The sequence below is a fragment of the Octodon degus genome, unplaced genomic scaffold (assembly GCF_000260255.1).
Source record: "Octodon degus isolate 3935 unplaced genomic scaffold, OctDeg1.0 scaffold00034, whole genome shotgun sequence".
Classification (NCBI taxonomy): Eukaryota; Metazoa; Chordata; class Mammalia; order Rodentia; family Octodontidae; genus Octodon; species Octodon degus.
The window spans coordinates 6,958,611-6,985,930 of record NW_004524610.1 but is presented as its reverse complement, the minus strand read 5'-3'; the positions used below and the strand labels follow the sequence as shown (position 1 = coordinate 6,985,930).

Here is a 27,320-nt window from a genome sequence, read left to right as displayed (position 1 = left end):
AAAAAAAAAAAAAAAAAAAAGTGTGACATGCAACGAGAGACCAAATGAAGACCATGGCCGCGGCGAGGTCTCGGAACACAGCCCCGGACAGAAGAAATAACACAGAGGATAGGATGGAGTCAGACAGCAGAGAGAAGCCTGGGAGGAGCGGTGGAGCCCGCAGAGGCCCTCTCAGCCTGGGCCTTTGAAGCCATGTGGTAAACACCTTCCTACCCAATCAGCCCTATTAATTTAACTTGAGAACCCTTTTATCCATTTAAAGACTATAAAAGAAGCCATCTATGCATGCATAGTAAGTGACTTGTCCATTGCTGTTGGCTCACAGCAGCTGAAAGATGTTTCCACAAAACATTCATATGGTTTAACTTCTTTGCATATAAAACTTTGTTCCAGTTTCTCTCACATTTATGACAAGGCACTTTGAAGTTGCCCTTTAATTGCTAGTAACACTTAAAAACAGTTAAAATTCTGTGTGTAGAAAGACCATCAGTGGAGAATGTGCTCCTAGATAGGCTGACTGGCAAATCCCTTCTGAGTCTGAGTTGCTTAATTGGCCAGCGACAGCAGGACGTGCAGTGGGGACCCTAGGGGCAGGGGCACTGTGCTGTCTTGTCCTCGCCCCATCCTGCTCTCTGAGTTTCCTGGGTCACAAGCAGTGGCAGCAGCAACAGCAGCAGCTCTGCGAATGGCCGGGCACACCAGCCTCGCTATGACAGGCCAGTCGACACCAAGTCCTTCACTGACTCCTCCATTTGGACACTGTCCTGTGTCCTCAGAACCGTAACTGCTCATTCCTTGCCCGGAAACTGACTTTCGGAGCTCACTTTGTAGAGATCCTGAGGCCTGCAGGCCTCCTCTCGAGGTCGCCCTGCCACACCGTCCCAGCGTGCCTTCTGCACACGTCGGCTCTTACCTGTCACCGATGTGCTGTCCTGGCTCCCCCAGCCTCCAAAGAGCCTACATCAGCCAGTGTTTCCTTCTCACCTCAATACTCTCATTTTCTTACCTCAGTTTCTTTCCTTTGACCCTGCTCCCACAGCTACAAACACACCCAACCTCCAACTATCCCTTTGGGTGGACAGATTCCTAGGTATGTATCGGAGGACCAGGTCCCAGGCCCGAGTGGGGCCAAAATCCTCCTGTGTGCAAGCCCTTCATCTGCAGCGGCTTATTTCTGGTATCTAATTGTCATGCTTTAATTTACGGGTCTTAGCCCTTGTATACAATGACAGGAAAATGTCTGTACATGTGCGGCATGGCTGCATATTTTGATAATAGATTTTAATGAGAGATTTATTGAAATGCATATGAGAGGGTAAAGAGTGTGAGCTAATGAGGAGAACCACCCCCCAGGCTCTCTGTCCCTCTTCCTGAAGTTTTTTCCTTCCCTCCCCTCCCCTTCCCTTCCCTTCCTTTCCTTTGTCTTGTCTTCCCTTCCTTTGTTTGCTTCTGGAAACACCTGTCAGAAATCTGAGGCTGCTCACTGTCTCCAATTTCTCCCTTCCCTTCATTTCCTAAAGCTTTATCATTTCTGCACCAGAACCACTTTTACCAGAGTGGGAAATAACTTCTGCTTTGCCTTATTTAATATGTCACTTTTAATCCTCACTCTTGTCAGGCTTTATCATCCTTTCATCTTAAGTTTCTTAACCAAGTCATTAGGGCACTCAGCTCCCAGCTTTCTCCCTAGCTAGGGATACCTGCCTCTTCAGCCTCTTTGGCTTGTCTCAGCGGTTGGCAACCTGCAGAGGATGCCCCTTACACTCTTCCTTGCACGGTGTCTCCACAGTAGTGCCACTCGTTCATGGGCCTCTCAGCTCTGTTTATGTACGGATGATTCACGTCCATGTCCACTGATCAGAACTGCTCTTCTGAATTCAAGACAAACACAGCTTTCTCAATCCTCCTTGGGTGTCTAATGGGAAAGTCTGATATCACACTGACAAACTAGACCAGCTCATTGTGCAGGCTACTTCCACATTACCAAACTGTGCTTCCCATGCTAATAAATAGAAACACCAGATTCTCACCACACAGAGGACAAACTGCAAACCTAGAAGTCAGCCTCAATCACTGCCATCATACACTGCACACACAGACATTAGCAATCCTGCTGCATCATCCTTGGAGAAGACTGGTACCTGCACTCTTGCATGACATGAATGTATACACTTCACTAGCACTATGCTATGTCCCCAGTGCATGCTACCAATGTCCCTAATTGAGGCCCATACACACACAGGTCTACCTCTGTTGATTCTTGCCCTCACCATAGAAACCATTCCTAATGGTCAATGTCACAGTTCATGAATATAAACTTGATCATATCATCCTGACAGTATCTATGCCAGCTTTACACTTAGATTAACTTCCAGGGCTGGGGAAGTGGCTCAGTGGAGAAGTGTTTACATGTCTCACTCAAGGCCTGGGTTTGAATCTCAGAAACACATACATGCACACTCATACATGCAACCCAGTGTCCAAACCCCTTTCAGTTTGAAAAACCAAAAATATCAGGCAATATTTACTTTTTTTGAGTTTGCTCAAATATGAGACTCTGTAATGTTCAAATATTTCTTAACAAGCATGTATCTTTCAGTTTTTAATGAAGCATATTATTAGTGAGATACAGAAATTTCCTTAAAATGCTCAAAAGGATTAGGATCACCATGAGCAGAATTTGCTTGTGATTTTGATGTGTGTAACTTCTACACTCAAAGTGATATTATTTTCAGAATAGACAATAAAATGAAAATGTAAATTCACCACACATGGCGATTTTTTTCCAGTTAGGTTTATATTTTCTTTAACAGTTTCCAAAACCTAAGTATCTTTTTAAGATGATGACATTTCAGCAAGAAGCATGTTTGAGTTTGCTCTCTTTTATACCAATTGGTCATGTGTAACCAAAACATGACCTCCAAATAGTAAGGACAATAATGCCAGCGAATTTCATATCCTGGCTGTCACCTATCTGGGAGGGTCAGCCTTTTCAGGAGCACTGCCCACTAACACACCCGGGAGGGCAGAGGGGTGAAGGGCCTCACAGAGCTTGCCCAGCCTGGTGGAAACGTCATCTCTCCATGGTGTTGCTCTGCTTCTACATATTCCCTGATAATCAAATTTATCACCTGAGAAACATATGGGCAAATACTGATTGATGTCCTAAAATACCTCTAGGGATATGAAAGTGAAGCAACTTTCTTCCTACTAGTGTCTTGTATAATCGCTTTGACTATTTTGCCAGGAGAGCATTTTGTAGGACCAATATATTTATTATTAAAACTCTTCTAATATCTCCTTGTTTCTAAATACAGAAGTAATCTATTTCTCTCCCTTTTCAATATTCACTAGCTTCAGTTTTCATATACCCATAATTGTCAGGGAAAGTAGGAGGGGTTATTTGCTTTGCAGTGTAGCCTGACTGTTCCATAATGTTTTCCAAATGGAAACCTGTCGCTTATGCCTTGTTTGCAAGACTGTGACCTTTTGCCATCCTGGAGAGAAAGGAGTTATTCAGAAAATAAACTTGTGGAAACCATAAAAATGATCTAATCCTCAAAAATGCTATTTGACCCTTATACTTCCCATCCGTAGTTCTTTTTAGTATCCACCCAAAAGAAAATTGCAAAGCTAGTAAAATTTACATTCTTAAGACTGAAGTGAGCCTCAGACTGAGAGAGCGCATCTTTCCAAGGTAGAAGATTGCAGTGCCATCTACTTTTATGATTATTTCATAAGGAATTAATAGTTCATGTTTTCTTACACTGTTCATTAACAACCATTGTTTCTATTCGTTAATAATCTGCTCCTTTTGTTTTCAAAATGATGCTTCTAGCTTTATATGTCTTGAGGGATAACTTAAGAAGAAAAAATGGCCAGCATCCCTAATTATTTGGCTATTTGGCAATATTAAACTCAGCTATCATTTTTTTTTCCATTGAGAAGGAAACAGGAAGAGGAAAGACAAGAAGAATTGAACTCATTACGGAGCACGCTATGATGCCGCCTTCACGTGCTGCATAAATGCGTCCAAAAGCAGGCAGTGGGGGATCTGGGCATGAAGAATGCTTCGTGGATTAATTGCACTCATAAAATCAGAACGCAAAGCTGCAGTCCTGCTCTGCAGCCTCTGGAAGCAACTGTGCACGCCGAGGACCCCAGGGGACACAGCCGGCTGCGTGCTGCCATCTTCAGAGGCAACTGCTGGGGACGCAAACTGTATGACCCTGGTTTCCCTCTTGGGACTCACTGGGAGCGGCAGATTCACTCTCACTTCTGATTCAAGTAAAAGTTGAGAGGACCTGTCATTACAGATTTTTCCATCAAGGAAGGCGAAGAGCAGAGTGTCCCTGTGGTACTGATGCAGCTACCCTGATACAACACACCTAGTTTTTGCTCTAAGAGAGAAATGACACTTCTTGAAATACCTCCTAATCACTGCAATTTTAGATACTGCACCTATGGGTGGGAAAACCCAAGAGTCCTGCAATTACCATTAGGCTTGCTGCTCCGGCAGGTTACGTGTGTTAATTTAAGAAGAAAGAAAAACTAATTATGTTCCACAACGGATTATTTATTAGTGAGTCATCCTCCTCTTTTAACCCTACGCGGCCGCCTTTCTGATTACAGTCCTCTGTGTGTGCGTCACACTTTATTAAAAATTTAAAATATAATCTTGAACGAGGAGGAGGGGACATAGCACTTTAAATACCATGTTGAAACTTAACACAACTTCAGTTTTTCAAACTCTTCCTGTAAATCGGAATCAAGAGAGAGTTAACTAACTAGGGCCGTTTTCTTCATGCTGTCTTGTGTCTAGCGATGTGGTGTATGCTGAGCACGGGCGCTGGCTGCCCGGAGGGCTCTGGACCACTGACCAGGGTCCTGCTGCATTTTCAATGTCCATTTGAAGGCCACAGAAGAGCAGCGCAGGCTTGTTCCTGTGTCAGAGGCATAGGAAGCAGTCGCTTAGTTGCACTTTCTTTGCCAAAGAATTCTGAATGTTATCATCTGAAAAAAATTCATTTCACTATTTAATATCCCTGGAGTTGTGTTTCTATCTAATTTTCACAGTTCATCAAAGCACCAGTTGTCCCCGAGTGAATCTGTGGGCAAAGACGTTGACATTCTGCCTTCAAAAGCTAATTTGACAACTGCCAATTCCCGTTGAGGCCCCAGGGGTTGTGGCAGGGGAGGACTTCACAGTGAGGTAGGTGGCAGTGAGGTCCCCACGGATCTCATAACAGACCGACAGAACCCTAGGGGCTGGGGTGCCCCATGGTAACGGACTGAATTGGAAGGTAAACTCTGCAATGCTATTTTGGTTGAATATCCATGTTGCAGAGCATAGTTCAATCTCTACTCTTTTTTTTTGGCTGGCTCAGCCCACCCTGAGGGCAGGACTGGTGCACCATGTGGTGCCTGGGATCGAACCTCAGTCCCCTGCACCTGCCTAAGCTTGCCTGAGCAGGCGCTTTAGACTGCTGAGATCTCTTGCTGGCCCAAATCTCTACTTATTTCAAGGTTTTTGAAAAGTTGCAGTAATGGTCCAGTGTTGTATTTAACATTATTTCTGAGAATTAATGCCATGGAACTCACTCACAATGACAATTTATTCTCAGAAGTTCAGAAGGCTGTGCATAATTAATTTAATTTAATAACATAGCATTTTGAGATTAGGTAAGGAATAAAAATTACAGCATAATCCTCAGAGAGTAGGTTTAGGAGAAAAATCAATGCCAGTTTTCCCAAATCTTATTTATCTCTGTTTTTCTCTTTAAATTTCTAGCAGGAAATATCTTGAAATGTTGGTTACTGTACTATTATTTTTCCATATCTACCTCTTGTGAACCTTGCCTTGTGGGTTAGGGGCATTTACATAGCTCAGAGAAAATCAGGGTTGTTTCTGAAGGCGTGCAAAAGAGCTGCTGCTTTATGTTTTATTTTTCCATCCTAAAGCACCTTCAAAAATCCACTTGACAGATAATTGCTTTAAAATCAAAGCTTTTGATTTGTAAGAGAAAAAAAGTTAGTGAGAAAGAAATGTTGGGTAGCAGAAAACACAAGTGGTTTCTTTCTTAGTAACAGATTGGAAAGAATAGCTCAGACTATTGGAGGTCAGGCCCAGACACAGGAGAGTAAGAAGAAGCTCGGTGGGTAAACAGAGGCCGTCGGCCTCTGACACGCAGCGGCCAGCATTCAGGGCTTGTCGTGAAATGTTCAGCAGCCAAGAGGCTCATGGGAGCCAAGGCAACCCCGAAGACCGCTCTGCCGCTGCGCCGAGCAGCTCAGGGTGGCTGTGCGCGTCGGTCTCTGGGAGGACATTCTGCCTAAGGAGGTGTTCGGGACACTGCACCTGTAAGCCATCCTGCAGAAGCTGCGCTTGTCCCTGAGTGAGAACTCTGCTAATACTCACGAGGACCTCTCTATGGAAAGACTCACCCACCATCTTCACTTGACACTTTTTAAGCCCTATAAAAGAGAAGATGTGAGTACTGACTCCCACAGAGATACTTAGAAGGGGTGTTAACAAGAAGGAAAGGCAGTAATTTAAGAAAGTAGACATTAAAGTAATTAAATTGCTAGAGTCGTCGATACTGAAGATGCCTTGTAGATTCTACTGGGAGAGTCAGCTCCGCTGCAAAAGGGCGCCGTAGCATGGCGACTCGGCTCGTGCTACATAAGCGACAAGAGTACTCAAGCCCGGGACAGCAGTGGGAATTGCAAAGCACAGCTGTAGTTCTCAATGAAAGCTGCCCTGGACACACAAGAGCTTCATTACCGCTGAGATTAGGGTTTTGCTTTGTTTAGTTTTTGGATATCAGGAATTGAACTCAGGTTCTTGTGGTTGCCAAACAGGTGCTTGTGCCGCTGAGCTATATTGCTGGCCCTGAAATTAGTGTTCTTAGGCTTGGGAAGTCCAATTGCAGTAATGATAAAATAGTGTCATTAAATTAGAAGCGCAGCCAGCTTCTCTCTTGAGTCTGTTCCACTTTGAAGGACACTTTGGAAATTTCTGAAAGGGATTTTGCTGCACAAAGGCAGGGTACTTATGACTTAAGTGTGAAAGGATAAATTCCAGTTTATGCCTAAGAGCGCTGGGGAATCCATCTAGTTGTTTCACTCATACCTGGGTTACAGTCAGTTTTATGTGACAAACAGAGGGTCATGTTAGCATCCTTCCAAAAGAGGGCCCGAAATTGAGAACTGTCCACGTGCCTGTGTGAAGGCTCCCAGTGCCCTGATAGACAGCCAAGAATGTCCCCGTGAGAAAGACCTGTTAGGGATGATACGACCGAGGCTTTATTTTGAAGAAACCAGTCTGTATTTTACAAGTACCTCCAGGAGAGGTGTATGATTGTGAGGTTTAGGAAGTGCGACTCCCAGGACCCTGAAATTGGGTTACCTTCCCTCTCCTGCCTACCCCCAGAGCTCTGGACCACCTGGGAGATTTGGGTGGCTGTTCCAGTCAGCAGTGTAGTAGAAGAGAGACCCCCGCAACTGTATGTGTGGAACTAGACTATCATTCAAATCCACTCTATCACCCTTTGGCTTCATCCCAATGAGCACTGTTAATATGCCAGCAGTTCTCTGGGTCCCGTAAATGAATAAAACATGATCCCTACATTGAAGAAGGGACAGCTAAGTAAACAAATAATTAGGATATATTGATAAGAGCAATTCGCTGCATTTGTTTTATGTTGTATCAAAAGGGCTTATTTATAAACAACTAAAGCGACCTTTATTGATTCTGTAATTCTGCACCGTGTTAGGGGCAGACATTCTCCGGAGTGCAGATTGTGACGTGGAATCTGTGAGGGAACTAAAGTCTGGTAGAACAGAAGGAAATGTACATAAATGTCATGAGAGGAAAATCAAATAAACTTACGGGGGATAGTGAGCATCTTTTGTTCATTTTAATTTATATTATTCCATGTCAATTCAGAGGTCAATAATCATATAACAATCACACCTACATCCGATTAGTGAGGTTATAGTGTGTATGCTGCTATGTATACCAACTCCCAGAAAAACGATCAATAATGCAAGTTTGTACTAATACATATTTTAAAATTTAAATAAATTATAGACATATCTTTGAGGAGATACCTAAGAAAGTACAAACTTTCCTAGAATTTTATTTTTCTAAACATGTAAAACTTATCAGAAGGACAGTGAAAAACAGGAGAAATTACTGATAAAAGTAATATTTGCCTTTGCAAAATTCTGTGGTAAATTCCAAACATAAAGTTTGGGCATAATCCTTGTGCATTAAATTTTCTCTTTCTTCAACTAAGTCTGATTCCCAACAGTCTTGGGTTCGTAATAAACTCAAAAAGTTTAATTACAAAATGGAAAGCATTCTTTTTCTTTAAAAAATTGGGTAATACTGGTATCACATTTTTAAATGTTTTTAAGGATTTACCAGTGAAGTGAAATGAACATGAATTGGGCTGTTTTCTGCTTAAAGACTGATTAATAATTCACATTTTAACGGATTCAAGTTTAGGTGTTTAATTCACCGAAAATCGTGTTTTCCAAAGCATTTGTCTATTTCAACAAAAATTGCCAAAACATTGGCTTGAATCATTCATAATGAACTTTACTTCTCAAACATAGACACTGCCTATTTGGAAGGATCATTTGTGATATCAACATTGGTTCATTTATTCCTTCAATCACTCTTGTTAGGGTTTTGAATCAATTTTATTAGCATTAAAAATATTTTGGATTTTTTTCCCTATGGTTCACTTACTGAGTTTTGCAATTGTGTTCATTACTTCAATCTTACTTTTCTGGTGGGTTTCATTTGCTGTTCTTTTACCAATTTCTGAGTAAAGAAGTTTACATTATTGATTTAAACTATTTTCCCCTAATATTTCCACTTAAAGTCATATGAACATTTCTTTAATACCATGCCCTCAGGATTTTATTAGTAATGAATTCATTTTTGGGGGTTCAAAATGTTTTTTTGACTTTCCCTCCAAGCAACTGGATTCATAGGTTTCAATATAGATTACCTAATTTTTACACAATTACAGATTTTTTGGGCATTGATCAGAGAATACTAGATTTATAATTGCAAATCTATACCTTGAACATTCTATGCTCTGAACCATTTTTATGATTTAATGTTTTGCAAGCTTTGAAAATTCTATTACCATCTATGATAGTGTTTTATATCTGTCACATACAATATTTGTTAATGTGTTGCAGAGATATTATATATTTTTATTGGATTTTGATATGATAGATGCATTCATAGAAAATTGTTAAAATCCAAGACTGCTATTGTGGAAATGACTATTTCTCTTTCAATTCTGTTACATTTTGCTTTATACATTTTGAATCTATTTTATTTTCTGCAAATAATATTGACTTGCAATATGTTCAATTGGATTGCTTTTTATATGGCTGGCGTTCCATCCTTTATACTTAGGAATGCATTATATTTTCTGATGTCAAAAGGACTGCATCACTTGTGCTTTGTGTTTAGCTGCTACACATTTTCTAAATTTAAACAATGTGTTTGTACATATCTCTTGGACGCACATGAAGCGAGGTTTTGTTTCTTTATCCAGACTGATATCTTTGGTTTTGTAACTGGAGTCCAGGTGCTCCTTGACCTAAAATAGGATTATGTCCAGACAAACCCACTGTGCCTTGAAAAGACCCATAAAATATGCACATTCATACTATGCACATAAGCTAGCTAACATCACAGATTAGGAACATAGTGCAGTGCAGAACACTGATGCTTTAGTTTCATAATCACAAGGCATCAGGAAGCTGCAAGTCGCTGCCTCTACGCACCCCATGAGAGAGTAGAGGACCGCATCCCCCTAGCCCAGGAGGATGATCAAAATTCCAAGTCAAAGGATACATTCTGCTAAGTGAGGACTGAGTTTTTTGCCATCGCATGGTCAAAGATGATGACTTCGTCTATTATGTTTCATGTATCATGACTATTTAGTATATTTATACTTCCTGTAATTATGGTATCCTAGATAATTTAACATCTTTCTCTCTTGTTGACCTGGTGTTTTGGTAGTTTTTCTCCTTTCTTTACCTATCCCTATTTACTTGAAAGACTCAATTATTTTTATTGTTTAATTTTTCATTGATAGTTATTTGTAGCTATGTTTTCATTGAGCAATTACTCTAGAAACTGTTAGTCATTGAAATATAACCTATTATCTTTATCATCTTCATGAAAATGGTAAAATCTTAGAACACCTTGGCTCCATTCTGATCTTTGTATTAGTGTCTTCATTTATTTTAAGTTTTGAATATATTTCCATTCACAAAATTTTACCGTCACTGTTTTCCACTGGCTTTTCACTCACATGGCTTCCATGAAATTCTGGTTTTCTCTTGAGCATTTATTTAGCTGTTTCCTCTTCTGCCTGAAGAATGCTCTGCCATACTACTTTTAGTAAAGGTTTTCTTATAATTGGTTATGCCAGTTCTTCTTGTTTGGAGTACTTTTATTATGCCTTAATTGTTCAACTATAGTTTTCAGGATATAGAAGTATAGGTTGGCAATTTTGAAGCACTTAATAGGTGTCATTTATTTCCCTTAGAGATTAAATACTCCTGTGGAAAGATTTCTTTTTTTTTTTTTTCTTTTAGGAACCGGGGATTGAACTCAGGCCCTTGTTCTTGCCAGGGAAGCACTTATTCTACTTAGCCATTGCCCAGGGCCCTGGAAAGATACTTTTTTTTCTATTTCTTGGAAGGGAATAAAGTTTTAAACATTAGTGGCTCTTAAGATTTTTGATTTTGATTTTAACAATATTACATATATACCTAGATGTGGCTTTCTTCACATTTTGCTTGAGGGATAAGAGTATTCTTGTATTCTGGGCTAATGTATATAATGAGTTGAGGAAAATTGTCCACTATCATTACTTGAGATATTTTTTCTTCCTCATATTTATTTATTTTATTGAGAAACAGCAATGAGGCAGTTTCAAAACTGATTAATAAGACAGTTTCAATAATTAGTACATTGCATATTGTTGTCTTCCTAGTGGTTATTCATAGTACAAGATGCAGGTATGATATCCTATCCAAACACTATTAATACAAATCTTTCTTCTCACTGAATTAAGAGAAAGTAGCTGTATATTTATCCTATTTCGTATATACAGATACAAAGTGGTCCTTCATTTGTATCCACTTTTTTTTTTTTTTAGTTTTGTCAGAGATGGGTATTCCATTGCCATTTAAAAACAGTAGGTGCATAAGTTCAGCAAAATAATCCAATATAGTCCAGTAGTCCATAATAATAGTGGGTTATCTGTAGGACTGGCAATGTCAGAAGTTGTTGACTTGAGCCTTTTACAGCTCAGAATATCAATATGGGTTTACTTTTTATACATTGTTTTTATACTTTTCTGCTGGATGTTTAAGATCAAGATAAAGAAAGACCTATATAACAAGAATGTAACTTTTGTATCTGCCAAGGTCAGTCAAATCCCCTCAGGATTTATCCTGAAACCCTGTACCGCAGTTTGTAGATCCTTTGTTGGTGTCAGCCATGTGGATGAACCACGGCCATCGTTTGACCAATTTACTCTCTGTGAAAGCCTGAGAGGATGTTTTCTTTCCATGTGACTCTCCTTAGGCACACTCTACATCATTGATCACTTTCCTCTGTGGCCCATAATCTCCTTGATCAGAAAAGTTGGGACACCACTGAGTTACATGGTGTTACAGCACAGGTTCTCCTTTGTCCTGAGTCCTCACTGACCTTGAAAGGCTAGGGCCAAAATGTTGGCTGTCCTTGCAGCCTTCTTTTTCTCTAGTTTTTGGTCTGCAGAATTAAGTTGTTAACCCTCCAGGATAAGCTTAATGAGATTATTCCCCCAGAACATAGGCAGTTGGGCTTAACCTCACTATCTGTCTGAATATTACACATCTTAGACATAACATGTCTCATTTTTAAATGAACAGAGGTATTGTGTATTGAGCCTTTCATAAGCTTAATTTTTTTCTGGTATCTCAGTAGACTTATTGAAATCTTGATCATTATTTTCTAATCTCTTTTTGCTTCAGTTTGAATATTACCTATTGACTCTTTCTTGTTTATCTAATTTATTATCTGTACTTCTGCAAGTATAATTAAATGACCTACTTAGTTACTACTTTTAAATATAATTTATGAATTTACATTTGTAATTTACCTTCATCTTTCATGTTGTTTTCTCTAATTTTTTCTTTCATTATTGTCCATATACTAGTTGTAAGTTTCTATCATGTAATTAAGTTTTTACTGATCTCTTGTCTATTTTATCTTTGTTTTCCATTCCATCATGAGATTTTTTTTCTTTTATTGTGAGTATCTATTTTAAACTGCCTAACATAATGTACATAGATGAATCCTAAAGATCTGAGATAATGTTTTATTTCTCTTGAGATATTTCTCCTTTCGACAACTACACAGATAAAATGTTGGCAGAACTGCTTGTTTCACTCTATACCAAACTGAATCTGAACTATAACTTCTAACATGTTCAGTCTGTGTATGGTATTTATCTGGTCCACTCTGCATATTTTAGACTGTAATTCTAATTTACAATCCATAGTTCCTCCATTATCTTCAAAGTCATTTTGCAAGGCTGCCAAACATTTTTCTTACCCTGTGTTTTCTTTCTTTTCATTTATATTTTAGCTTTGTACAGAATTCATCAAATACCCTAGCAGAAAACCTATCCACATGTTTGATTGTGCTTACTGCTAAGCTCTGCTGATTTCTAAATTCTTAAGAAGTAGCCTTCTATCAGGTTAAAATAAAAATCGAAGCATCTTGCCCCACACAAAATCAGCAAAGGCCTGGAGGGGTTGGCCTCTCTGAAGGTCAAATCTTCCCTTAGGAGTGCACCTTTCTACAGCACTCATTCCTGTAACAGGTCTCTGCTGCTTTGAACTTGCTTCTGTTTGAAATTTACACACACACACACACACACACACACACACACACACTACACTACCACCACCATCACCTCCATGACCTAATGCATATATATATATATTCATATTCATCTCATGGTCAATCTAAAAGACTTCTCAGGTGTACTTGATTTTTACTTTTATGTATTTGGTTGTTACAGGGTTTCACTACACAGCTCTGACTCATGGTGATCCTCCTGTTTTCAGACTCCGCAGCACTGCGATTATAGGCATGTGTTATATTATGCCTGGACTCTGTCGGGCTCAGCCTGCCCTGGGGGTGGAGCTGGCATGTCATGTGGTGCCAAGGATTAAACCCTGGTCCCTGCCTTTGCCTAAGCAGACACTTAGTCCACTGAACTATCTTGCTGGCCCCTCTGCGGTCAACTTTAAAAGAATGATCCAATTTATTCATTTTTCCAAGTGAATTTTGGTTTTGCGCTTTTTTTCTTCTTTTAGTAAGAAGTGAATTTAGGCAGTTGGGTTATCTGGAGATGACAATAGATCCTATTAGAAACCTTGATTGGTGGTGACAGCGGAACTGGCATTGCAGTGGTAGGAAGCCAGTGCAGGACTTGAACCCAGCAGTAATGTCAGAACTGAACATACAAATTTGATAGACATATGTGCAAAGACGGTGGCTTAAAGTGTGACAGCCAATGTCATTTTCAAGTGAAATAATGAAGATATATTAGTAAAAAGATTCAGGGCTTCTGTGCCTTACTTTAGTGGTACTGTAAGGAAGTAGAAAAGCAAAACAAAAAGAATCAAAGAAGTAAGAAAACAAGCAGGTTAATTCAATAAGTTCCGAAGAAAAATAAGGGGAAAGAGGAAACAGCTGCCTATATTGCTGGATTTTGGGGAGCATTTCATTTGCTTCTTATTATCAGTTAAATATTTTATTTTATACCATCAAGCAATGTCTTGAGGCTTAGTTGAGAATTAAACTTTTCCTGAGTAGGTCAGTAATAGCTAATAGAGGTTGTCTTACACTGCATATATTTTAAAGTAAGGAAAACAAAATAGTAAGAAAAACAAAATTATATGTATATATAATATATATGCTATATAAAATTATTCTTATATACATCATTCTACATAGCATGGGCAACTAGCTTTATGAACTTGCTCCTTGTAGCCTACAGTTTATGGCAGGTTTTATCTTTCTCCTGTATCTTACAGTCTAAATGAATTATTCATTTAGAAAATATCCAATATTTGGAAATTTTCCTTCCAATTGAATTAATGCTTACATTAAAATTTGCATTTATGCCATTATATGTAAAGGGTAATATGGTGAGAAATTTTTATCACCTCTCATTGAGTTAAGAGAGCAACTTATTGCCTAAGAAGGCCATATTCTTTAAGGCTTTTTATATTGCAAGTTTTTGAAGCAATATATTTTGAGATTTCAGGAGCAACTATTAAAATTATTAAAAAGTGAAACAGATTTCTAGAAGTTGCTTCTGAAGGTGTTCATTTTGAAAATACATATCACCGGCTATAATTAATTACTTTGAGCTGTGCTTAAAGCTGTCTTACCACGTACAATGAAACCTTGGAGATGGGTATCTGTGTCTCAAGTTTCATATATTTAAATAAAAATAAATTGGACTTTATGTATAAAATACTCCCCTGGTATTTTCCTGCATGTTCTGTATGCTTATTGTTTTATTTTTTAAAAAAGACATATATCATTCACATACATTAAAAATGGAGATATCAGAATAGTCATTTGAAGAAAAGTATTAGGATATAATTTCAACCCAAGTTAAATACAATTTTATCACAACTAATCTAGCAATCTTTTGCATCTAAAAAAGACCACCGTTTTGCCAGTGTGCTGCCATTAAAAATTATCTCATGCATTTTATTTTCCTAGGTGACGAACTGAGAAGATGAATATAGATAATATATATGTTTTACCTTTGCCATGCATTTTGAAGTTAAAATTACTCCAAAACAAATATCATATCATTCTTCTTTTCCAATTAACTAAGTTGGTGGATGAAATTTGCTACCATTTTTTCTCCATTTACTATGTGATCAGTAGAATCAGAACTGCCAAGAATAATTCAACAAAATCATACATCTGTTGGAAGAATTCTCAGCGCTGTTAATCGGCGCAAAACACACCCCGCACTGAAGGCTTGTTCTACACGGAAACTTGAATATCACAAAACTTCTCTAACATAAAGAACTCAAAATCGCAATAATTTGAATAATCATACAAATGACGTTAGGAAATCGAGAAGCAGACTGTGTGGAGGTAAGAAAACGGATCTAGGGAAGAGAGAGGAGCAGAGCGTGCAGGGGGCGGAGCGGGCAGCAGTGATTCAGATGTGGCCTGTATGTGCACCGGCAGCCCAAGACTCGGTGCACCTCGGAGTGCCCAAGTGAAACAAACAAACAGCAACATAAAATAAAGAACTCTGTGGTCTGGTGAACTACTTTAGTCCCACAGGATTTTTAGATATCAACCTTACAACTGTTAACGTGATGATGATGATGATGATGATGATGATGATGATGATGATGATGATTACTGTTATTTTGGATTTTAGGGAAGGCTTTCCAGGGTGTTCAGGGTCTCACTGTGAGATCGGACTCCTAGTGAGCCGCCTGTTTACAGCCTCCCAGGAGCTGGGATTACAGGCGCGCCACCACGCACAGTCTCAATCGCCCTCTCAACGGTCCCGGGGGCAGGGCCGGCACAGCAGGCCTGGGCATCGAACTGCTGGTCCCTGCGCCTGCTTGCAGGTGCCTTAATCCGCTATTTGGCTAGCCCCTATTCTTCTTCTTCTTTTTTTTTAATCTTGACAAAATATACACCCTACAAAGGCAGTGATTTAGTTTCTGGGGAGCATATTTCTTCCTATTCTTCTCTTACCTCCTCTTTTTCTCTTCTCTCCTCTTATTCCTCCTCCTTCAACTTTTTTAGCCTTTAATACCATGTGAGCATCTCTGAGCTTCAATAATATCAGAATATTTGGGGAGCATTTTTGTTTTACATAGAAGCATCCAAAAGAACACATTGCAATTTTTCTTTCTAAATTAGTAGGAAGTATAAGTTTAAATTCTCTAAAGAATCAAGTTTTATTCCTATTTTGAGTGGATCACCTAACAAATATTTGATGTTCTTTAAGTTTCCCTGGAAGGACAGTAGCTTTAGAATCAGAAGCTACATTATTTCATCAGCAAAGAAACTCATGTGAAATATATGATAGCAATACACACATGAACACACATATTTAAAAAGAAATCTTAGTGAAAAAAGACAAATGGTTTCAGCCTTTTCTAAACTATATTAGGGTCATGTATGTTACTCTTTTCAGTGATAAATTACACAGCAATGGTAACAGTTCCATTCAGCTCAAACCCCTTCATTGTTGGAATGATGGCGTTACTATTTGAGGTCACTAAGGAACGTGCTTAGCAGAAAAATAAGCAAACTAAGTGATGTAAAAGATCAAGATATTCCACTCTGAAGATCTCCTATTCAGCTTCAGAAATCTCTCAGTTAACATTAGAAAAAGCACACCACATGATCATTGGAATAGGTGTTCACATCAGTTTTACTTAAAACCCAAAACCTATTTCTACAACTCAGAAAGCATGCCTCTGACGCAGAGATGTAAAGCAGGACCCCTTTCAACTGACCTTCATGCACGGGCTCCAGGGGCCCGAGAGCACAGTGCAGCTGCCTCGCTGAAGAAGCGCTTTGGAGACAGACTGACTACAGGCAAATCAGATGGGAAATTACCTTTGAGAGGTCCCCAGCCTCCAGGTAGAAGCAGATGACAAACACATTCCATGTAGCCCAGAGGACCAGCCAGACCGCGTACTGTGCAGAGGGAAGAGAGAAGAAGACGTAATTAATGTGGAGTCATTTGAGCAAGATTCGAACAGAACTTCAACTTCTGAACTCCCAAATCATAAAGTCAGAGGGAAATCTGAGATATTACTTGTAAGGAGAATGATTGTATTTACATTTATCTCTCTGCTGAGTTTTTTCTCATCATTACTGATTCTTGTTGTACTGCGCTCAAACTCGCTGAAGGATAATTTTTAGACAATAGAATGACAACAGAAGCAGTATCTTACATTTCTGCTTTAAGGATGAATGGCTTCAAACTCTAGACAAGCATTTTAAAAATACGGATGCTCCTATAGACACATCAAGTATATAAAAAAGAAACATCATTTTTATTTCGTAAAAGCGCCCTTACACAGCACAGCACGCGTTTCTCCTCGTTATCTGAGGCTGCCTTTGGAGCAGTCCTTGCATCTTGCCCCTATAGTCAGCACTCTCTCTTTGGCGTCCCGTTTTCATCTCTACTTGTCTTAACATCTTATTCCCCCACCCTCTCCTATGATGGTGGACATCTACGTTGTTGTCCTAACTTGATTCAGCTGTCTCTCTGCTGTACTCTCTGAGATGTTAACACATTTTCCAACCCTGTTGTATGGTTTTCTCCTGTGATTCATCATTCAGTCAGCTAAAATTTCTTAAGTACCTAGATCACAGTGCATTGCAAAGATATTGAAGACAAAAATGAAGGATAAATTCTTCTTGATTTTAGGTGAGAGAATAGTCAGGAGAAAAAGATGAATACCCAATGGGAATCTAAAATGATAGATATAATCCGCAAAAACCAAGGAAGGGGCTGCCGTACCCAGCCCAGCCTGGGCCCAAGTCCCATAAGCCCAGAGAGCGGTGGCTACCTCGAGGGAACAAGGACTTACAGACTCAGCCCAGCCAAAGCGAGCTGTGGGAAGGGGGCGGCAGGGCAGCACTCCCCCTGGAGGGAATCGCAGCTGTGAATTTATAAAATACACAGGACAAGAGAAAATCTTGTCAGCTTCTTGGTAGATGAATCCCTGTGGATCTCATCTTTTCTATGGTGAGTTTCAAATCTTCATTTTATTGTTTGAAACACTCCAGGATCGTGTGCTGTGCTAGCTCTAAACTCACATATTTCCGTTTGTTTCCAGAGCAGTCCTGTAAACCTCACACTTTGCTTGCTTGCTGCTCTGTGAATTGGAAACTTATGTCCTCCGCATGTGTCTTTTTGTGTGCTAATTCCTTCCTTCCTTCTTGAGTGATTTTCACTTCTCTCAGTGGTCCGCTTACCACCTGCCAATATTTATTATTTAGAAGTCAATTCAACTATTGCCTTGTGAGTTACTCCCAGACAGAACTGGTAGAGACCAGCTGAACACTTTAGTAGATGTGCTAATTCTATTCTAAAGGCATAATCTAAATATTTGCTCACTTCTTCACTGCACAAAGAGAACTTCCTCGAGAAAAGGGTCTTTCACAAACTTCAGCCGTATCACTAAATTCCCAACTTTGTATTTTGGATAAAGTAGGTCTTCGGAAAATGGTATTTTGAAATTAATGAATTAATGAGTAGTGGCATGGAGAAACCCTTAGTATTTTCCAGAGCGGGGCCCATTTGTCGCTTTTGGAGCCAGCTCTTTGGAGAGGGCTCGGTCCCCTGTGTGGTGAGGAGGGATCCCCTCTCCTGGGACCTGGATTGCTGGGCGCTGACTCAGGATTGCCTGAGGTGAGCTAGTCTTCTATCTGCTGGACCAGCGTGGCTCCCACTCAGCACAAAATGAAAACCAAAAGAACAGGGCAGAACAAAACAAGAGATATGAGAGGCTGTCTGAGGGGAGGGCTGGGAATTAAAGAGAACGTGGCACCGGAAATAGCACACACTACAGCAAAGGGGGAATTTCAGTTAAAGAACCCAGATCAAATGAAACACTTAAATGTCAATATTACAAAGTACATTCATGTTGCCAGACTTCAAAAACACTAAATTCTAGAGTTCTCTAAGTATTTTAGAAATGTAATGAAGAAGCAGGTGTGGCAGTGCATGCCCAAGCTCCCCTCACTGTGTGGGGCCAGAATAGGAGGACTGCACATTTCAGGCCAGGCTGGGCATATAGTGAGAACATGTGTTTAAAAAATCCCCTAGCTGGGCTTGGTGGTGCATGCCTGTGACCTCAGCACTCGGGAGACTGAGGCAGGAGAATCCTTGTGAGTTTGAGGCCAGCCTGAGGCACAAAGTGGGCTCAAGGCCAGCCTGAGCAGCATAATGAGACTCTGTCTCAAAAAGACAAAAACAAAGTAAATAAACAAATAATCCCTAATAATAACAATATCCGTAAAATGCTAATAATCAAGGACTAAACATGCAGCTCATTGTGAAGACTGGGCTCAGTTCTCACCATGAGGCTCGGCGATCTATCCAAGTAAAGTGCACAGATACATAAAGGTAACGAGGCAAGAAAAACTGTACCTAGGGGATTTAGTCATTTGATTTAAGGAAGAAAAGGTGAAAGAGTGAAAGAATGAAGGAGGGAGAGAGAGAGAGTCAGAGATCAAGAGAGAGAGAGAGAGACAGAGACAGAGAGACAGACAGTGACAGAGACAGAGAGACAGAGACACAGAGACAGAGAGATCAAGTGAGCACCAGTCAGGAAGATTATAATATTTTATCATGTTCTTTATTCATAGTGAATCATTCTTACTTTATTTGCAATGGACAGCTGACTAAGCTATTTACTATAAACCCCAGCAGCTGGGTAGTAGATTGTTTGGAAAGATCTGATGAAAGATACCATACTAAATGCACCAAGATCATCCACATGGCTGACACTGACAAAGGTTCTACAATCTGAGGTACAGGATCTCAGGATAAATCCTGAGGGAATTTCACTGACCTTCTCAGACCAAAAAGCTACAACTCTTGTTGCATAGGTCCTGCTTTACCTTGGTCTTAACCATCCAGTAGAAAAGTATGAAGACGAAATATAGGAAGTAAAGCCATGTTGTTATGTTGAGCTGTGGGGGACTCAGGTCAATAATTTCTGACATTGCCAGTTAAACAGAAGACCCAATGCTATTACGGGCTACTGGACTCTTTTAGAATATTTTGCTGAGTATACACACATAATATTCAATAACGGAACTTAACAAAAAAAGGGGATACAGATGAATGTCCATTTTGTATCTGTGTATTCAACGTGGTTGGGATAAATATATAGTTACGTTCTGTTAATGAATAGAATGATTTGTTCTAATGGTGTTTGTAAATAGGATATCATGTCCGCATTTTGTACAGCAATTAACCACTAAGAAGAATGTATGCAGTGTGCTAATTATTGAAACTGTCCTACCAATTTGATTTGAAACTGTCTCATTGCTATTTGTTTATCAATAAAATTATGGCAAAATAAATAAATAAGTAAATAAATCAATAAATGCACCAAGAATCCCTCAAAGCTTCTCACTTGTGAGCACACTTCCTGATACAGCCTGAGACAGTACCAGTGCTACAGTGTTAATCTGTAACAAGTGAAATTATATATTAATCTAATTATATTCCAATCACCTGCATATGTGTGCTGCATAGGTCATACCAATGACCTTATTAATAATATACATTTAATACAAAATAAGAATTTGAAATGTTCTTCCAAGTTACATATCTTTTTATTTTCAATAATTTTATTGAGAAACAAATAGCAATGAGACAGTTTCAAATCTGATTAGTAGGACAGTTTCAATAATTAATACATTGCATATTGTTGTCTTAGGGGTTATTTATTGTACAAGATGCAGACATGATATCCTGTTTACAAACACTATTAGAACAAATCTTTCTATTCATTGAATTAAGAGAATGTAGCTGTGTATCTATCCTATTTTGAATATAGAGATACAAAATGGTCATTCATTTGTATCATCTTTTTTTTTGTTTTGTCAGAGAAGGGTATTCTATTGTCATTTAAATATTATAGGTGCGTGAACTCAGCAAGATTTTCCAATATAGTCCACTAGTCCATGATAGTAGTGGGTTTTCCGTAAGACTGGCCATGTCAGACGTTGTTGACTTGAGCTTTTACAGCTCAGCATATTAATATGGCTTTACTTTTTATACTTTTCTGCTGGATGTTTAAGACCAAGATAAAGCAAGACCTATATAACAAGAAATGTAGATTTTGTATCTGATAAGGTCAGTCAAATTCCCATCTTTTGTATTCTAGTTACATTTATGTGACAATATTAATGTAGAAACACTTACTTTCATTGAAAAATGAGGCTTATGACCATGTTTTTCAAAACAATAATTTTGGGGCTGGCCAAGTAGCTCAGTGAATTAAAGCGCTTGCTTAGGCAGATGCAGCGGCCAGCCGTTCAATCCCCGGGTCTGCCATGCCAGCCCCTCCTCTGGGGTGCACTGAGACGGTGATTAAGATTGGGCGTGGTGGCACGTGCCTATAATCCCAGCACTTGGGAGGCTGTAAGCAGGAGTATCACTACAAGTATGATCTAGTAGTGGGACTCTGAACACCCTGTCCTAAATACAAAAATAAAATAAAATAAGTCAATAATTTTGTATAGGGACATGTTAGATAAGAGGTTGAGTACAAGTTCATCGCATAGAGACTCAGAACTTGAACTTTGTCAGTTAGAAGTTCTGAGGATCCAGGATGTCACTGCACTGAGTTTCCTCACATAATACAGCTTATTAGCAGTGGGGAACTCATGGACCTCTATGAGGATGGAAGGTGCACCGCCCGGAAGTATTTGGCAAGTACTCGAAGCACTCGAACGCCCCATGCAGGCTGCCAGTTTGTTACAATGACTGCTCCACACCGTCATCTCTGAGCATTGCAATAGTACAGCAGTGATCCCCAGAGGACCCCTAAAAACAGATTTCCTTCCTTAACGCCTGCGAAGTATTGATGCATGAAATGGGTCGGGCAGCCTGGACTTCCTCCCTTACTGTGACTTGCTTTTCCCTGGGTAAGGAGACAAGCTCCTTTCGGTATTTTAATGCCAATATTGACAAGAGGGTGACATTTTAAGGAAAAATATATTTTTTCATTTGATTTCAGTAAAAATAATTTAATTCTATTTTAGCATGCCACATAATTATAATTTTTTTTTCTATATCTTGTTTTAGAAGTTGCTTCTGTCTTAAATGTATTCGGTACTGAGTCTCACCCTGCAGCTTGGACTCAGTGATTCTCCCGTCTTCAGCCTCCCCAGCGCTGGGACTGCAGGTGTGCGCACCATTCCCAGTCTCGGTGGTGGCTGGTTTAGTGTGCTGGGCAGCAGGGCGAGCGCGGCAAGAAGTTGCTTGTGATAGTAATTGTTGGTAACGATTTTGTGCTGCTCTTTCCCTCTTTTCTGCCAGCCTTCCTCCACTTTAAGTTACCTCATCTTAGTTTGCTTACTAACATCCTCTTATTTAATTTTATTTACCTGCCTCTTCTTTCTCTTAATTTCCTTCTATTACTCTTTGTGCTCTTGCTTTTCTCATTTTAGTACCTAGGATTCATCTGAATTAAACACCTTGCAATTGGCTTTTGCCTCATTGCCTAAATAGGGATGAAAATCTTGCATCCTCTTTTAATCTGGCTTGCATTTAACTTTTGTCAATGAATTCTATCCTTCACACTGTTCTTTCCATGACTCATCCTACTTGTTCAAGAGAATGAAGGTCTGTCCTAGCATGCTCCCAGGTGCTGCAGCTGCTAGATGTGAAGGGACTGACAACTGCTTGGTTTGAGTACAATTGGAAAGGAAAGTTTGCCCGGGAGAGATTAACTGACAGGTAACAGTTGGAGATCGCCTAACTTACATTTTTCTGCTGTAAAACTTATCTTGATTTAGCCTCATTTTGTATTCTTATGGAAAAAAAAAATCCCTATATATTAGGTTTCAGAAGAATCTTAGGGATATTCTTGGGGATGAAAAAGAAACCCCATTATATGATGAAATTCTCCTTGTCTGAAGTTCCCAGGAAGCCCCCGAGTGGCTGATTCAACATGAATCTTCAAATATCAGTTAGAAACATAATTGAATAGTCATGTTTTCCCTGGCGTATTGTGACTCTAATGATAAAATCAAATTAGCCAAATGACAAAAAGATTTGGTTAAGGATGTCAATCATGATAAACCAAAATACTAGCTACATTAAAACGCATGGTTTCATGGTTATGCACAGCCTGAAAGAAAAAAAAAAAAAAAAAAAAAAAAAATATATATATATATATATATATATATGCTTCAGGAAAAGAAAATAAATATGATTTTTTTACCAGTTGGTATTACCTTTACACGGGACACCTCAGCAGACATCATATATTGCCAAAAAAATCACTATACTGCTGGACCTCAGCAAAGAAATTAAAAATGCATTGCTGCAATGTGAGGAGCCAAGGTTGCCCGCGCAGAAGTTTTCTGTACTAATAAATGTCTGGAAGCTCATGACCACCATTCTGAGCAGCTCTTGTAATTGTGGAAGCCAAAGTTCCCTACACTGATCTCATGATATTTCAATGAAGTTAGCATTAAAATATTTGTACAATTTATTTCCTGAAATTGTATACATTTCTTTTTTGGTGGATTCGGTATTATAGGTAGAGAGGTAAACCAGGTAGTTTAAAACTGGAGGCCTGCCCAGTGTTTTATTGGAAAATAATATGATGCATCATAATGACACTGCCAAGGCTCTGACACTTCTCACTTGTACAACAAAAATTCCTACACTTAAAGTCTATATATTTTTGGATGATAAAGTATATTTAACATACACAAAGGATATGAATTTTTAAAAAAATTTCAGGTTTTAGGTGCATCTATAAATTCAATTTTTGTTATTGGAAAGCTATTAAATTTTAAATTATGTTGGAAGAAACTGAAGTCTGTCATTGTATTTGAAAACAATACCTAAAGAAGTTGTGGGAAAAGGAGACTATTTCTTAAGACAAATAAATATTCATATCTTTCTAACTAATCAGCAATGATTGTAAAATCAATTTGAGGAAAAAATAGAATTTCTTTCATACTATTCCACTGCAGAGATGAGCATTATTTGAAACAATGATTTAAATTTATAGTTTGCCTGGCTTTGTAATTTCTTTTTTTTTTTCTTTTTGCCTGCAGAGAGAATAACATGGTAGAATAATGTTGTAATAAGGAATATGACACTGATTCAAAGTAAATCCTTTTACATGTTTTTCATGTATTTCTTAATATTATAAGGCTTCTAGTACAAACTGTTACTAAATGCAATATTGAATAATCACTACAGTAGTCTTCTAAATTTGTTTCACTTTAATTTGTATCATTTAAAATGTTTATGTGAGAAATGATTTTCTTGGTTTCTGAGAAAAGCAACTTTACTTAAAAACTTCTCTTTCATTGTTTCCTTTATTTTATCTTCCTTTCTTTCTACGCTTCGATTGCAATTGGATTGCAAGCTCCTTCAGGGCAGAGACCACTTTTGTTTTCATTTGCACAAAAATGCCTGTGAGAAAATGTGTAATTTGACTATGGATATATGCAAACAAGTGTAAAAATGTTTAAATGAGCAAAGCTGTATTAGTAACTTTCTCTCTCTCTCTCTTTTTTTTTTTAAAGTATCAGTTATTTAATTAATTTCTTAGTAAGAAATTCAGAACACTAATTTATGAGGATAAATTCCATTTGTCAGAGCAAAAATGGATCGGATGTAGCCCCAGAGCTAAAGAACAGCTTTGATTTTCCTAAAATCTGTGAGTCCACCGCTTTCTGATCCACCTTGCACTGCTCTGAAATCTGGTATCTCTCTTTCTTGGTGTTGAAGATCTCGCCCTCCTGATGTCTGGGTTTCCACAGCTCCCTCTTCTTGAAGTAAGCATCAGTGAGGTGTTTGGGGATTTTCACTTTGCTGATATCAATTTTTGTAGAAGTGGCAAGGACAAATTTCTGGGGTGTTCTTTGTAAAGGAACACTATTAAGGCGAAGGGGCCCAGTCACAAGTAGCAAGTCAGTGGCCAACTGCTTCAGGAAGACCACTCCCTTGCCTCTGTGACACCCGGTGAGGATGACCAAGGTGGGGCCGGGAGTGATGCTAGCTCGAAGTTTCTTCACATGCTCACTGAAGGGCTTCTTGCCATGGCTCAAGAGCTTTCGGGGCACATCCTCAGTAGGGTAGCATCTAGGCATTTTTTGAAGTTTAAACACTTGGGTACCACCATTCTTGTCCCCACCAACCAGTATTGTGATCAAAGCAAACTTTCTCCTTGTTTTCCTTCTCAACCTTTCATTTAGCAGTTGTGTACTTTCTCTCGTACAAAGCCTCTCTGGAATACACAACAGATTGAGGGTATACACCAATTTCTCTAACCAGGACAGGATTTCAGCTGCAGTTGGGGCTGTTCCTTCTTGGACTTTTTTGCCTTCACCCTTTTTATCAGTACCACTAGCAGAAGCCTTCTTGGCTTCAGGTTTCTTCTCTTTAGTGTCTCGCTTCTCAGTTTTTTCATCCGCTGTCTTGCAAGATGGGAAGAAGAAGTAGCTTTCTCTTCAAGGTTACCAAATTTAGAAAACTGTTATTCAGCAATATTAGCATATACATGAGTAGAAGATGAAGGAGGGAAGCACAGTTGGGGCTCTCACCACATGATTCTTTAAGTGCTTAGCTAGAGAAAGACTTAGCCCAGGAAGTAGCGCACATTCTTAAGTTTCAGTTGGGTACTGTGAGTACACCCTAGGCTGCCGGGCTATAGGGAACACGACAGGCTGCCACTGAGCTACTGCACTGATACGAGGCACACTTGCCTTTGATAGGCCATCAAGGCAATGCATGGGGACATTCTCTGCTATGAGTAGTTTTACTGCAGAGCCAGACTGCTGTCAGCTCCACATTGTTCCGGATATCACACTGCTAATACAAAGGTAAGAGTGTGATCAGTTCTATGAAGCATGACTGAAGCATTACTAAAAGTTGTGTATTAACATGTTTGATCTTTAAAGAAACTACTGCGAGCAAAAAAAAAAAAAAGGTTAAGAATTGATAACAATTACACATTTAATACTAACAATGAAGATATGTTACTAGAAATGAATGGAGGATAATTAAATAAAATAAACATTCCTGGTCAAAAAACTGAAATATTTTCAACTTTTGTTAAAAGTTAGTTATGTTTTAGCTTAATATACTTATCTCCAACGGTGGCATCTTGCAGTCTTTTTAGGGGCTCAGCTCTTTTTTATCTACTATGACAAATAGCAGAGCTGATACAAATAAAGCAACTTGTCTTCTACTTAAGACAATTTTATGATCAATGATAGTCCCCTTTCTGATGCAGACCCAATGTTCACACCACAAACCTTGTCACATCTCATTCATGCTATAAAAAAACTGTCCCTTGGCAAAAAAAAAAAAAAACATCTGCATAAAAATATGCTTTTATTACATCTTATAATGTGGCTAGAGATGAAAGTTCTGTTAAGGTTATTAGGCAGAGTCTGAGAGAAATTTAACATTAATCATAGATCATTCTACAGATCAAATATGAAGGCAAATTTTTAGCTTTTTTATTTAAAAGTCTACTGATTTATTTATTCTTATTTTTACGGAGAATAAGAATAGTAAAAATAATTAGAAACAATAAAGAATTTCACTAAACAAAGTAATAGGAATTCAACAGTGGTTGTTATTTTGCATAATGTTGTCTTCAAACTAGTTGTCTAGATTAATTGATATGAGCATGCAGAATTGGTTTAAAAAGAAAGAAAATTATAACAAATTAGAAAAGGAGATGAACGAAAATTAAGCACTAACTACTCCTTTCAATGGACCAGCAGAAATCATCAGTATGATTATACAAGCTGTCCTCTGTATATAAATAAATAGATCATTCCCTTTCCTATTTCTTTCTTTTGTCCTTCATTTAATTGTCCCTTCCCTTTGAACAGTGTTGTTTTAATTTGTGTTTGCTTTGCATTCTTTCCCTTCCACAGTGTCTATTGTACCTTTCAGATTTTATTTACTCTTTCAGGTTTTTACACTAGCAAGGCAGTATGATGTTTACACATGCAGGTCTGATTTATTTCACTTATGAATATAGTCTGTAGTTGCACACATTAACCTGTAAAAACCTCGAGTTTCTCGTTCTGCTAGGTGAGTAATACTCCATTGTATAAAAATCTCACATCTTTTATGTCCATTCCTCAATTAATGGGCATTTGGCTTCCAAGATACAGCTATGACAAATTGGGCTGCTATAAACATGGATGCACATATAGCACAGTGGTATGATATTATCAGTTGTTTTGGAAAAATACACAGGAGAAGGATAGTTGAGTTGAATGGGACTTCTAATCCTAGCTTTTGAGGAAATTCCACACCAATTTCCACAGTGGCTATTTTCCCCCAGCCCCTACAGCATTTGTTATTGGTTGGCTTCCAGTGAACATATTTGTCTCCTTTGTCAAACATAATATGTCTGAGTGTGTTTGGAGTTCTTTCTGCATCTTATCTGTTCCATTGGTCCTCAGGTGTGTTTTT

General features: G+C 38.8%; 1 protein-coding gene across 3 annotated transcripts in view; it reads right to left on the bottom strand.

Annotated features, from left to right (window-relative positions):
* Nkain2 (sodium/potassium transporting ATPase interacting 2) overlaps nucleotides 1–27,320 on the bottom strand; it is a 1,099,112-nt gene that overhangs the window by 467,079 nt on the left and 604,713 nt on the right. For all 3 annotated transcript variants that reach the window (XM_023714246.1, XM_012514554.2, XM_004630239.3), the window contains exon 3: nucleotides 16,721–16,801. In XM_023714246.1, the coding sequence (XP_023570014.1) occupies nucleotides 16,721–16,801 (81 nt within the window). The remainder of the gene's footprint in view (nucleotides 1–16,720; nucleotides 16,802–27,320) is intronic.